The sequence below is a fragment of the Mauremys mutica genome, chromosome 18 (assembly GCF_020497125.1).
Source record: "Mauremys mutica isolate MM-2020 ecotype Southern chromosome 18, ASM2049712v1, whole genome shotgun sequence".
Taxonomy (NCBI): Eukaryota; Metazoa; Chordata; order Testudines; family Geoemydidae; genus Mauremys; species Mauremys mutica.
The window spans coordinates 7,095,093-7,109,663 of record NC_059089.1 but is presented as its reverse complement, the minus strand read 5'-3'; the positions used below and the strand labels follow the sequence as shown (position 1 = coordinate 7,109,663).

Genomic DNA, 14,571 nt, shown 5'->3' with positions numbered 1-14,571 from the left:
GCTTGCCTGTGGTGGCTCGGAGAGCAGGAAGCACAACCACAGCACTAGCCCACCCCAGGCTCATCTAGCTTCAACACCAATATGGGGAGCGACACATTTTAACAGATTAACTTAATTAGCAAGATGAAGAGCCTCTGGGCAGGTGCTGTCTATGCTGCAGTGGACTTTGGGCTACAGCCAACTTTGCAGGGGCAACTTGCTTTGACATTGGATAAGCCAAGAACTAAAAAAAATCAGTTGCTCTGATTCCTGCACAATGCTGAGAAACCAGCTTCTGAGACAATATCCTGCAGAAGAGCATTCAGAGCGGTGTAACTGCTGCCTGGGATGGGACTTTGCTCTGCAAAGCCTACAAGATGAAATACTGCAAAGCACAGAGGCAAAGTCTGAATTCACTGAAAGACACTGTCATTAATATCAGTTTTAAAAGTGTGGGAACATTTCAGAGTGAAACCAAGAGTCACCGACTTGGAAAGACAATAAAACAGTAACAAAGCTCCAGTTAGTCTATAAGGTGCCACAGGATTCTTTGTTGCTTTTTACAGATCCAGACTAACACAGCTACCCCTCTGATAAAGCCCCAGTTGTGTTCTTACTTGGGCCTGGTCTACACTACGAGTTTATCTCGAATTTAGCAGCGTTAAACCGAATTAACCCTGCACCTGTCCACACAACAAAGCCCTTTATTTTGATATAAAGGGCTCTTAATACCGATATCTGTACTCCTCCCCAACGAGGGGAGTAGCACTGAAATCGGTATTGCCATTTTGAATTAGGGTTAGTGTGGCCACAATTTGATGGTATTGGCCTCCGGGAGCAATCCCACAGTGCACCATTGTGACCGCTCTGGACAGCAATCTGAACTCGGATGCACTGGCCAGGTAGATAGGAAAAGCCCCGCGAACTTTTGAATTTCATTTCCTGTTTGCCCAGCGTGGAGCGCTGATCAGCACAGGTGACCAAGCAGTCCCAGAATCAAAAAAGAGCTCCAGCATGGACCGTACGGGAGATGCTGAATCTGATCTCTGTATGGGGAGATGAAGCTGTTCTATCAGAACTCCGTTCCAATAGACGAAATGCCAAAACATTTGAAAAAAATCTCCAAGGCCATGATGGACAGAGGCCACAACAGGGACTCGACACAGTGCTGTGTGAAACTTAAGGAGCTGAGACAAGCGTACCAGAAAGCCAAAGAATCAAATGGACGCTCACAGAGGGAGGGGTGACTGATGACTGTAGCTATCCCACAGTTCCCGCACTCTCCGAAAACCATTTGAATTCTTGGCTGAGCTCTCAAAGCCTGAAGGGTCAAAAACATTGTCGTGGGTGGTTCAGGGTATATGTCGTCAGCGCTCCTCCTCCCCATCCTGTGAAAGCAAAGGGAAAAAAATCGCTTCTCGCCTTTTTTCAATGTCACCGTATGTCTACTGGATGCTGCCGGCAGACACGGTGCTGCAGCGCTACACAGCAGTATCCCCTTCTCTTCCCTTGTGGATGACAGACGGTACAGTAGGACTGGTATCCGTCGTCATCGTCCCATGGGTGCTCCTGGCTGGCCTCGGTGAGGTCAGCCGGGGGCGCCTGGGCAAAAATGGGAATGACTCCAGGTCATTCTCTTCTTTAAGTTTTGTCTAATGGAGATTCACTCCTGCCTGGAATATCATGGCAGCTGGAGGCTTCTGCCTCAGGCTGCTCTCTGCAGTCAGCAGCACCGCACGGTCGCGCCCACCCCTTGCTACCAGGGATCACAATCAGATACTTAGACCTCTACATTTTGCTGCAAATAAAAAAATGAAGCTGCCGTTTAGAACTGTCCCCCAACATACATATCCTGGGACATTTTGTATTTTACCAGTGTTAACCAAAGGCGCACACACAAATGGAGATTCAGTCCTGCCTGTGCTTCTATCCTAGTGCTTGTCACAGATTCCCATTTTCAGCTATAGGCTGAGCAAGTGCAGAATGGTGGTTCACTCTACTTCACTGTCAGCCAACCGCCCTCCCCTCCCCGCTTTGATCTCTGCTTGCAGAGGCAATAAAGTCAGTGTTGTTTCTTATTCATACATTCTTTATTATTTCATCACACAAATGGGGGGATAACTGCCAGGGTAGCCCAAGAGGGGTTGGGGAGGAGGGAAGCAACGGGTGGGGTTGTTGCAGGGGCACCCCCTAGAATGGCATGCAGCTCATCATTTCTGCGGGATGTCTGGGGCTCTGACCCAGGGCGGCCGTTTGCCTCTCTGGTTCTTTAGTAGGCTTGCCTGATATTCTAGGCAGGACTGACTCTCCATTAGACAAAACTTAAAGAAGAGAATGACCTGGGGCGTCATTCCCATTTTTGTCCAGGCGCCCCCGATCGACCTCACCGAGGCTGGCCAGGAGCACCCATGACAGCAGCAGACGGTACAATATGACTGGTAACCGTCTTTGTCAACTTGCAAAGCAGCAGACGATACAGCAGGGCTGGTAACCATCTCTGCTAACTTGCAAAGGCAAGGGGATGCTGCTGTGTAGCACTGCAGTACCACGTCTGTTAGCAACATCCAGTAGACATACGTAACAGTGAAAAAAGGCTGAATGGGCTCCATGGTTGCCATGCTATGGTGTCTGCCCGGGCAATCCAGGGAAAAGGGCGCGAAATGATTGTCTGCTGTTGCTTTCACGGAGAGAGGATTGACTGATGACATTTATCCATAACCACCCGCGACAAATTTTTGGCCCCATCAGGCATTGGGATCTCAACCCAGAATTCCAATGGGTGGGGGAGATTGCAGGAACTATGGGATAGCTACCCACAGTGCAACGCTCCGGAAGTCGACGCTAGCCTCGGTACATGGACGCACACCACCGAATGAATGTGCTTAGTGTGGCCGCGTGCACTCGACTTTATACAATCTGTTTCCAAAAATCGGTTTCTGTAAAATCGGAATAATCCTGTAGTGTAGACATACCCTTAAAGACAAACCATGAATGCACCCATTGCTTGGGCACGGTGAGTTCAGATAACGCATGCAATACACATGTAGTAGTTCTGCTGTGGAAGGCAGTGATAGGGAAGCGAACTTGTTTTGAAAACTAGATTATGGAACTGGCTGGGCTCATCCCAGAAGCTGCAAACTGAGTCTGCATCAGGGGCGGCTCCAGGCACCAGCACACCAAGCGCGTGCCTGGGGCGGCAAGCCGTGGGGGTCGGCCTGCTGGTCACTGGGAGGGCGGCAGGCAGGCGACTTTCGGCGGCGCGCCTGCGGGAGGTCCGCTGGTCCCGCAGTTTCAGCGGCAATTCAGCGGCGGGTACACCGAAGGCGCGGGACCAGCGGACCTCCCGCAGGCGTGCTGCCGAATCCGCGTTACCGGCAGACTTCCTGCGGCACTGAAGGACCCCCCGCCACCGAAATGCCGCTGAAGACCCCCCAGAGCGGGGCCCTCTTAGGTGCGGGGCCGATTCTGGGTAATTGGGGGAATCGGCTAAAGCCAGCCCTGATTACCCCCACCTCCTGTCCCAATTTTTCACATTTGCTGTCTGGTCACTCTAACCTTGCAGCCATGAGCAGCTATGTCATTCAGTACCTTCCGTAATGAGAACTCGGTGGTCGAAACCCAGGCTTGACTGGTCAGGATTCCCTCAAATGGCTCAAGCAGCCAAGCACCAAAGGTGGAAAGCTGCCCTTTTACAATGAAAACCACAGAAGCTAGAGACGGGGAAGTCCATTGCATCAGCAAGTCCATCCCCTTACAAGAGCAGGACATAGTTCCCTAGAGAGGCTCTGCACTGAATGCTAGACAATACTAGGAGGGGGAAGCTGAACATGATGAGGGATCCAGTTCTTTGGTACACATTGCATGGAGGATTTCTTTCCCTTCTATGACAGTATCTACAGTCATCACTCAAGATCTGGCGGCGAACTCTGCGCTTCCTGCCAAGAGGCTGCGCTTGGCAGTGCCATCCCAGGAGTGCAGCACAGCACGTGGACAAGGGTCTTTTCCCACAGCCAACAGCTCAGTTCCCTGACCAAGGACTTTTGATGAAAGTCGATTCTAGTGGTAAATGGTGGCTTACGAGTGGGTCTTTGAGGCACAAAGGTGAATGAAGAGCTTAAAGGAAAAGGAGTTTCCACAATGGGACAGAGATGTGAGGCACGTTCCCTGGCACAAATGGCAGGCAGCCCTGCAGTTTGTTAGAGAACTGGAAGTTAGCACATGCAGGGAGAGTCTGTGATACATGGGCTGCCTTTGGGCCACACCAGGCTGGGTAAACAGGGGAAAATCTGATTGTTTAATTTAGTTATTTAAATTACGTTTTTCTTTTTTTTAAATAAACCAGTTTAAAATGAAATCTGAATTTAATACAAAATATGTTAAGGCTTGAACTTCTTATAACTCAGTTGTGAATGTGAAACGGGTTTTGATAAGAGAAATGTACGTATCCAAAACATTTAAGATTGTTTTGTTTAATCAAAATAAATGTTATATGTGGTTTTGTGTGTTTAATTAAATCCCTGTTACCATCCTAATGCAGTTTGGCACAAATCATGAGCCAAAAGTTTATTGTCTCATAAATAAGCAATGTATCATTCCCCATTTCTAACATACTAAATGTACAATTGATAAGAATCTGACAATATTAGGCTATATAAATAACTGTGTACCTTGCTATAGTGTTATTGTGTCCCCTCCTAGGCTGCGAAAAGATGTACCAAGTCGAGTGTAAAGGCACTCTGGTTATAAATCAACATGTCTGATCAGTTATAGCAGCCAGAGAGAAAGCACCTTTCTTTAGACAATAACTGGAAAAGCTGATTCAAATCGATGATTTAAATCCAGGCTTTGCACTTGGTGATTTAAATCCCCCTGATTTCAGTCAATCCCCCCTGGCCATCCAGCCTGGTTTCCAGATGTACCGGGAAGGGCCTGCTTACCTGCACAAAGACTGGGAAGACGAGGACTTTGGGGGCCAGTGTCACGTAGGTGCCGTAGCTGGAGTGCGGGATATGAGGCCTCACAATGGTGCAGTTCTGGTAGTTCCCATAGCTCTTCATCGTTTGCACTGTCTTCATCAGCCTGGATTTCCGCCCGGATCCCGTATGGGATTTGCCTTTCCCTGCATTTCCTGGGACCGTGAGAAACCAAAAGAAAGCAAAGGAGAGAGAGCGAGAACTGAATTTCCAAGGGTCTAGTCCACTCTGTCATCATAATTCCTGACATCGCTGATCATGCAAAGGGGAGTAACTCGAACTGAGAACTGCAGGGAATCAGTGTCTGTGCTATCATAACCACTCAGCATTGTAGTGCATGGAGCTGCTGATTGAGTGACCCAAAGATTAACCAAAACACCTGGCACAAACAGATTTACACCAGCTGAGGATCTGGCTCTATGACTTACACTCACACGCACAGCACAGTGGGTGGTTGGTACAAGGGTTTTATCAGCACTGATGTGAAATGGTCGCATTACTCATGAACAACAAAATCCCAACTATCTGCCAATAAAACCCAGGCAGTCGCCCAGCAGCCTTTGTACACACCAGATGTTGTCAAAAATATTTGGCAAATGTTTTTGAGTTTTAAAGACTGTAATTGGCATTATTTGCTGTATGTATCCAACGGAGCAGGGCTCAAACTCATAAAAACTAACAGCTCTAAACATGAGCGTAAATAGACCCACAACTGTCCCCTACCTTGAGACCTTCTTCCCATTGCTAAGCATGGACACTCCCCTTCTCAATGGGATAAAGAGTCATAGAGTCTAAGGCCAGAAGGGACCATCAGATTGTGTAGTCTGATATCCTGTATATCCTGGGCCACCGACACCACTCAGCACCCGCACACTCAACCCAACACCTGAACTGAGACCAAAGTATCACAGCCTGCAGGAGACTGGACTTCTGGCCAGGAAATGATTACGTGAGATAATCCTGGCAGGTGACCCACATCCACATGCTGCAGAGGAAGCCAATCACCCCCCCGCAGGTCACTGCCAACTCGACGTATGGTGATCAGTTAGACCAGGAGCCAGCCAGCCACACCCCTCAGATCGAGAATCCTCGGTGCCACCCCGTCCAATGTCCCATCTCTGGCTGGGGCCAGTCCTGATGCTTCAGAGGAAGAAGCACCCAGGCCTGGCCCTGATGGACATCAAAGCTGTGACATTTTTTCATACAGAAATCCTGTCCCTGGTCCAGAACTGAATCTTGCCCAGTCCTAGGGTATTTGGGGCCCGGGGAGCAGATTTCACATTATGGGGAGAAGAAAACATTCTCAGGCAGGTCACTTTTTTAACTGCAGCGCTGAGAAGCTGCTCGGGGTGGGAGACGCCAGAATAAATGTCAGAAAAATGGATTTGTAAATCTCTTTGTAAGTATCTGAATGACCCCAGGCCTCTCCAAAGCGACCAGTGGCTATTACAGCTGCTCAGACATGGCGAATGTACACGTCAATGACGACTCATTGTGAGTGAGAGTGGCAGCACCCAGCCCGCACAGTTTCGGTTTTTAAGCATCGTATTTCACCGTCACACTCAGGAAATCTGACCAACCTCATTAGTTTTCTTTCAGGACAGGTAGTGGAGTCGGTGGTGCTCTGCGTGTGCTGTGAAGATGGTTTGGGGGCCGCTTTGCTTGGATATCAACCCACTCTTTCCTCACTAATGGCACAATTTAGACAGATCAGAACCTTGCAGATTGCTGGGAGCATTTCCCCACACCCACAGTCGGAGGCCTGGGTGCAGAGAAGCAAGAGACGGGCACTATACAGCTGAGGGGGATTAATGCGATCCAGAAGCCTATCCATGTCACTCCGCCCTCTGCATTAGTAGGTGTAACCCATATAACGTTTCCTTCTGATACTCGTTTTACAGCTCTTCCTTTGGGTTACCCCCAGGATGCCCAAGGGGAGCGGGACAGTGGCAGGGAGGGGAGCGGATCATTCTCAATTAGCCAGAGGCAGGCACATACCGGAGCCCGCAATCTAAACTCACCCAAACTATCTCAGCACACTTTCCCCAATCCCTGCAAGACTGTGTCCTACACACTCTCTTTCAACTGGCCGAGAGCTGGCAGCATCCCAAATTTCCCAGCTGAGCCTTCCTCCTAGCGACAGGAGCCTCTTTAGAAGGTGACAGTCAGAACTGCGTGCAGTCCACTGCATGGGGGAGCTTACACATAGCCTGGGGTACAGTGCTGGCCTGATGGAGTTTCATGGATCTTTTACTGGTGTGCAGCACTCTGGCATTTTTAGGTGGGGCTCTCTCCTGTGCTTCCATCCTAGCAGTAGCTGCACTGGCTGGAGAATGAGTTAATTGCCTTCAGAATGCCAGCTGTAGAGGTCAGCAGTGCTTCTGTATCCTGGGAAATTTCCCAAACTCTTGGGAATTTTCATTCAAAACATTTTACTCAAAAATTCCCATTTCCCAAGTTGAAACATTTTACTCACAAATTCCCAGGTTTGGGGAAATTTCCCAGGATACAGAAGCACTGTAAAAAACTTTATCTGAGAATGTTTCACCAGATTTGGGAAATTTTTGGTGCTAGGTTGGGAAAAGTTGGCATCATGATACAGAAACACTGGAGGTCAGCTGGTTTGCTTTCATTTAGCATGGTTAAAGGTTAAGGTAATAACTGGAGATATACCAATCTCCTAGAACTGGAAGGGACCTTGAAAGGTCATTGAGTCCAGCCCCCTGCCTTCACTAGCAGGACCAATTTTTGCCCCACATCCCTAAGTGGCCTCCTCAAGGATTGAACTCACAACCCTGAGTTTAGCAGGCCAATGCTCAAACCACTGAGCTATCCCTCCCCCCATAGTTGCTGGTTGCAGGTTGCAAAGCTCCATGTCTTGTTGCAGATTAAACTAATGCCCTTAATAACACTAATGATAGCGGCTGCAATAGGCATAGCTAGTAACACAGCCTCCTAGTCAATTACAGCTATGGGCTCTGCCTTGGACACACCTTCCACCTGTGTGCAAACCACATGAAGATGGGAGACTGTAACCCCCTTCCTCTGCCTCAAGTGTCAGCACAGTCTGAAGGTGACTGACCCCACAGAACTGGGGGTCAAGAGAGCTGTCCTCTAATGCCAACCTGCCTCTGACTCATGAGTGGCCTTGGGGCAAGTCACAGCCTCCAGTTCCTCGATTTCCCCTTTTGTGAAACGGGACTAACAACATGCACCTTTCTCTGTAAGGCACTTTGGGCTCCACAGGTGGACAGTGTTAGATGAATGACAGGTGACTTATGCGGGAAGCTGCTCTTTTCAGTCAACTCAAATCCTGGGACAGTTATACCTAAGTGAGACTCTACGAGCCGCAGAGCAATGCACCCAGCTTTCATAACAGCTGCATTCCCAAATGTTTCCGAGTGGCCAGCTGCCAGATTCATTCATCTGTCAGCAGGAGACACTGTGCAGGTGACTCAGCCTGGAAAGCAGCGTGAGTGCATGTGGGACAAATGTTATGGTGAAGTGCGTATGCCGTGCAGCTGGAGCGTGTTGGCGGCAGGATATCAGAGACAGCTGTTACAGTAGGTGGCACTCTCAATGGGTCACTGAACAGATGCGCTCAGGTACTGCACAGCAGAGAACTCCGCTTACCCGGTCGAAGGGCTAGGGCTGCAGTGCCTAAGTGCTGGTTTTGGGGGACAATGAACCCTCCTTTAGAGCTGTCAGCCCCCCACCCTTCAGAGCCTTCTCAGAACTACCCCCAGGGCCGCCGAGAGCGGGTTCGGGCCCCAGTGAAAAAAAATGTTCAGGCCCCTCAGCAAGAGCTGACCGGCTAAACAGGGCCGACGAAGCCAGGGAAGCCGGGCCCCGGGCCCCTTCCTGACCGCTGGGCCCCAGTAATTTGTACCGGCTTCCTCCCCTCTTGTCAGCCCTGACTACCCCCAAGGATGTGGGGCAGGGGAGTTCCTGCCTACCAAGAAGCAGGTAGCTCTGAAAATGCAATGCCAGGGTGCTGCCTGTCTGGGGAGGAGGAGACTGCCAGTCCATCTGGCCCATGGTTAGCATCAGAGGGGAGATGAAAGCAGGGCTGTCAAGCTGGGGGAAGTTGTAAAATATTTCCTACTGATAACATGTTGTTTGCTGTCCCGCTGGCACGGGGTGGGGGCTGACTACAGGAAGAGCTCTCCTATGACGTGGGGCCACTGAAAGCACTGGGGAGGTATAGGGGGACCCAGACCCATCCCAGGGTCTCAGCCTGCCAGAAGTGAATCTGCAGCACCATAACTGGACAGAGTGCAGGAGCTGCCACCACCCGTCACCCCAAGGAGTCAGAGCAGCCTCTGCACCCCAGAGCAGGGCCCAGATGAAGGGCCTTTGGGGCTGGGAATCTAAGTTCTGTGTCGAGATTTCAGGGCAAAGCCATTGCCAAAGGGATCTGACTGCATCTCTCTGCCAGCCAAAAGCTGCCCCCTCGTCCCCGTGGATGCTGCCCCTTCTGTGGCTGGTGTTCCACATAGACCAGGGAGAGGACCAAGCAGGCAGAAATCTCCCAGGTCGGCCATTAGGACTTAAGTGAAATGAGACTCCAGAGAGCTACTAGCAAAGGAATCTTGCCTAAAGCAATGTCCCTCTGCTAGTGCCTAGTGCTTGGGTGCAGCAGCGTCAGTGCTAAGTGGCTGCATAGGCTGCAGTCCCTCCAGTTGCCACTACATGAATCCAGCCATTTCTGTTATGACCATCACAGAGCGCTCTGCATTTTCTGCTCCGACCTTTGCATTGCAGCTGAAACCCATAAGAAGAAAGAGGAGTGTCCATGTACCAGCAATGCAGATACAGGTGAGCAACTGTTTTCATGTTCTCTCTACAGGTACAAATGCAGAGAGTGGAGTAGATGATACATCTGAGCAGAAGGAGACTCCACCGATTGGAAGGCATGAGATGCACTGTCCTAGGGATGGGGGTTCCACCACCACCGCTCCCAAGAGGGAGGTGGGTGGTGGTGGTCAGGGACTCCCTCCTCAGGGGACTAAGTCATCTATCTGCCACCCCGACCGAGAAAACCGAGAGGTGTGCTGCTTGCCAGGAGCTAGGATTCACGATGTGACGGAAAAACTGCCGAGACTCATCAAGCCCTCGGATCGCTACCCCTTCCTGCTTCTCCACATGGGCACCAATGATACTGCCAAGAATGACCTTGAGCGGATCACTGCAGACTACGTGGCTCTGGGAAGAAGGATAAAGGAGTTTGAGGCGCAAGTGGTGCTTGACCATGGGATGAGTTCCAAGAAGGAGGAGTGCTAGGCAGAGACGGGCTCCACTTAACGAAGAGAGGGAAGAGCATCTTCGCAAGCAGGCTGGCTAACCTAGTGAGGAGGCTTTAAACCAAGTTCTCCAGGGGAAGGAGACCAAAGCCCTGAGGTAAGTGGGGAAGTGGGATGCCGGGAGGAAGCACGAGCAGGAGAGCGCAAGAGGAGAGGACTCCTGCCTCATACTGAGAAAGCAGGACTATCAGCGAGTTATCTTAACTGCCTATACACAAATGCAAGAAGCCTGGGAAACAAGCAGGGAGAACTGGAAGTCCTGGCATGGTCAAGGAATTATGATGTGATTGGAATAACAGAGACCTGGTGGGATAACTCACATGACTGGAGCACTGTCATGGATGGATATAAACTGTTCAGGAAGGACAGGCAGGGCAGAAAAGGTGGGGGAGTTGCACTGTATGTAAGAGAGCAGTATGACTGCTCAGAGCTCCGGTATGAAACTGCAGACAAACCTAAGAGTCTCTGGATTAAGTATAGAAGTGTGAGCAACAAGGGTGATGTCGTGGTGGGAGTCTGCTATAGACCACCAGACCAGGGGGATGAGGTGGACGAGGCTTTCTTCAGGCAACTAACAGAAGTTACTAGATCACAGGCCCTGATTCTCATGGGGGACTTCAATCACCCCGATATCTGCTGGGAGAGCAATACAGCGGTGCACAGACAATCCAGAAAGATTTGGAAAGTGTAGGGGACAATTTCCTGGTGCAAGTGCTGGAGGAACCAACTAGGGGCATAGCTCTTCTTGACCTGCTGCTCAGAAACCAGGAAGAATTAGTAGGGGAAGCAAAAGTGGATGGGAACCTGGGAGGCAGTGACCATGAGATGGTCGAGTTCAGAATCCTGACACAAAGAAGAAAGGAGAGCAGCAAAATACAGACCTTGGACTTCAGAAAAGCAGACTCTGACTCCCCCAGGGAACTGATGGGCAGGATCCCCTGGGAGAATAACATGAGGGGGAAAGGAGTCCAGGAGAGCTGGCTGTATTTTAAAGAATCCTTATTGAGGTTGCAGGAACAAACCATCCTGATGTGTAGAAAGAATAGTAAATATGGCAGGCGACCAGCTTGGCTTAACAGTGAAATCCTCATTGATCTTAAACACAGAAAAGCAGCTTACAAGAAGTGGAAGATTGGACAAATGACCAGAGAGGAGTATAAAAATATTGCTCAGGCTGCAGGAGTGAAATCAGGAAGGCCAAATCACACTTGGAGTTGCAGCTAGCAAGAGATGTTAAGAGTAACAAGAAGGGTTTCTTCAGGTATGTTAGCAACAAGAAGAAGGTCAAGGAAAGTGTGAGCCGCTTACTGAATGAGGGAGGCAACCTAGTGACAGAGGATGTGGAAAAAGCTAATGTACTCAATGATTTTTTTGCCTCTGTCTTCACAAACAAGGTCAACTCCCAGACTGCTGCACTGGGCAGCACAGTATGGAAAGGAGGTGCCCAGCTCTCTGTGGAGAAAGAAGTGGTTCAGGACTGTTTAGAAAAGCTGGATGAGCACAAGTCCATGGGGCCGGATGCGCTGCATCCCAGGGTGCTAAAGGAGTTGGCGGATGTGATTGCAGAGCCATTGGCCATTATCTCTGAAAACTCATGGCTATCGGGGGAGGTAGCCTCACTAACCTAAATGTCTTCTACGATGAGATAACTAGCTCTGTGGCTGAGGGGAAAGCAGTGGATGTGTTATTCCTTGACTTTAGCAAAGCTTTTGATACTGTGTCCCACAGTATTCTTGCCGGCAAGTTAAAGAAGTATGGGCTGGATGAATGGACTATAAGGTGGATAGAAAGTGGCTAGATCGTCGGGCTCAACAGGTAGTGATCAACGGCTCCATGTCTAGTTGTCAGCCGGTATCAAGGGTTGGTTCTGGGGCTAGTTTTGTTCAATATCTTCATTAATTATCTGGAGGATGGTGTGGACTGCACCCTCAGCAAGTTTGCATATGACACCAAACTGGGAGGAGTGGTAGATACACTGGAGGGTAGGGATAGGATACAGAGGGACCTAGACAAATTAGAGGATTGGGCCAAAAGAAAGCTGATGAGGTTCAACAAGGACAAGTGCAGAGTCCTGCACTTAGGATGAAAGAATCCCATGCACTGCTGCAGACTAGGGACCGTAGGGCTAGGCAACAGATCTGCAGAAAAGGACCCAGGGGTTACAGTGGATGAGAAGCTGGATATGAGTCAACAATGTGCCCTTGTTGCCAAGAAGGCTAACGGCATTTTGGGCTGAATAAGTAGGGGCATTGCCAGCAGATCGAGCGACGTGATCATTCCCCTCTATTCGACATTGGTGAGGCCTCATCTGGAGTACTGAGTTGGAAAGAGTCCAGCGAAGGGCAACAAAAATGATTAGGGGGCTGGAGCATGTGACTTATGAGGAGAGGCTGAGGGAACTGGGATTGTTTAGTCTGCAGAAGAGAAGAATGAGGGGGGATTTGATAGCTTCTTTCAACTACCTGAAAGGAGGTTCCAAAGAGGATGGATCTAGACTGTTCTCAATGGTAGGAGATGACAGAACAAGGAGCAATGGTCTCAAGTTGCAGTGGGGGAGGTCTAGGTTGGATATTAGGAAACACTATTTCACTAGGAGGGTGGTGAAGAACTGGAATGGGTTACCTAGGGAGGTGGTGGAATCTCCTTCCTTAGAGGTTTTTAAGGTCAGGCTTGACAAAGCCCTGGCTGGGATGATTTAGTTGGGATTGGTCCTGCTTTGAGCAGGGGGTTGAACTAGGTGATCTCCTGAGGTCCCTTCCAACCCTGATAGTCTATGATAACCATCCTGTACATAAACAGGCCAAAACACTCCTGCATAAGGCCATGGAGTAAGTAGGACCTTTTCCAAACTAAATACTAGTCTAACCAACATTATAAAAAGGGTGTGGAGCAACTGGAGGGGATCCAGAGACGAGCGACAAAGATGACCAAAGGGATGGAACACAAGCCATACAAGCAAAGGCTGAAGGAGCTGGGTATGTTTAGTTTGGAGAAGAGGCGATTAAGGGGGGACATGATAGCAATCTTCAAATACTTGAAAGGCTGCCAGAAAACAGATGGAGAAAAGTTGTTCTCTCTTGCCACAGAGGGCAGGACAAGAGGCAGTAGGTTCAAACTACAGCACAGAAGATAGTACACTAGCACTTTTGTCAATTAGGGGTGTGAAAAAACACACACACCCTGACCGACATAAGTTTCACCAACAGAAGCGCCGGTATGCACAGCCCTATGCCAGCGGGAGACGCTCTCCTGCCGACATAGCTAACGCCGCTTGTTGGGATGGTTTAATTATGCTGACAGGAGAGTGGCTACACGGGAGACCTTACAGCGGTGAGGCTGCAGCGGTACAGCTGTGCCGCTGTAATATCTGTAGTGTAGACATGGCCATAGATGAAATCTCAGGAAAAACATCCTACTGTCAGAACAGCAGGACAATGGCACAGACACCCAGGAAGGTTGTGGAAGCTCCTTCACTGGAGGTTTTCAAAAGGAGGCCGGATGGGTTAGGCCAGTGGTTCTCAACCAGGGGTATGCATACCCCTGGGGGTACACAGAGGTCTTCCAGGGGGTACATCAACTTATCTAGATATTTGCCTAGTTTTATCACAGGCTACATAAAAAGCACTAGCGAGATCAGTACAAACTAAAATTTCATACAGACAAAATGAGAAGTCAGCAATGTTTCAGTAACAGTGTGGCTCTGACACTTCTGTATTTTTATATCTGATTTTATAAGCAAGTAGTTTTTAAGTGTGGTGAAACTTGGGGGCACGCAAGACAAACCAGCCTCCTGAAAGGGGGAGAGTCGTCTGGAAAGGTTGAGAGTCACTAGTGTAGACACAACAAATCCTGCCTCTTGCCAGGGGGTTAGAGTAGCTGACCCTTGTGGTCCCTTCTAACCCTCTGGTTCTACGATTACATATTCCCTTAACCATTAGGCAGTAGTGTGTTTGCTTTTAGATAAATGCCAGGAGAGACTGACTGCACTGTATTCGCAGCACCCACTAGTCCTGTTCGTCCAGTACCTTGCCCTGATGGGGGCGGTGGGCTCAGTTATCTGCCAGGTTCTTTCCAGCTCTAACTACAGGGATTCTCTAATTAATTCCATCTTCCCTTTGCTAACAGTCTGCAAACGATGAGAGATGGGCTCATGGCCGGGCACTGAAGGGCAAGGTGACTTCCCCATATTGCTAAATCTCCTCATTTCACTTCAAAAATTCGTCACCCATCAAAAGTAGTTTCCTAATTGTCTCGGGTCTGATCTGGGGAGGCAGCCAACATGCCCAAAGCAATGTTCCTCTTGCAATATGGCAGGT

The 14,571-nt window shown here is 49.5% G+C and overlaps 1 protein-coding gene across 6 annotated transcripts in view; it reads right to left on the bottom strand.

Annotated features, from left to right (window-relative positions):
• RGS3 (regulator of G protein signaling 3) overlaps positions 1-14,571 on the bottom strand; it is a 210,852-nt gene that overhangs the window by 110,666 nt on the left and 85,615 nt on the right. For all 6 annotated transcript variants that reach the window (XM_044992123.1, XM_044992121.1, XM_044992120.1 and 3 more), the window contains one exon: positions 4,917-5,107. In XM_044992123.1, the coding sequence (XP_044848058.1) occupies positions 4,917-5,107 (191 nt within the window). The remainder of the gene's footprint in view (positions 1-4,916; positions 5,108-14,571) is intronic.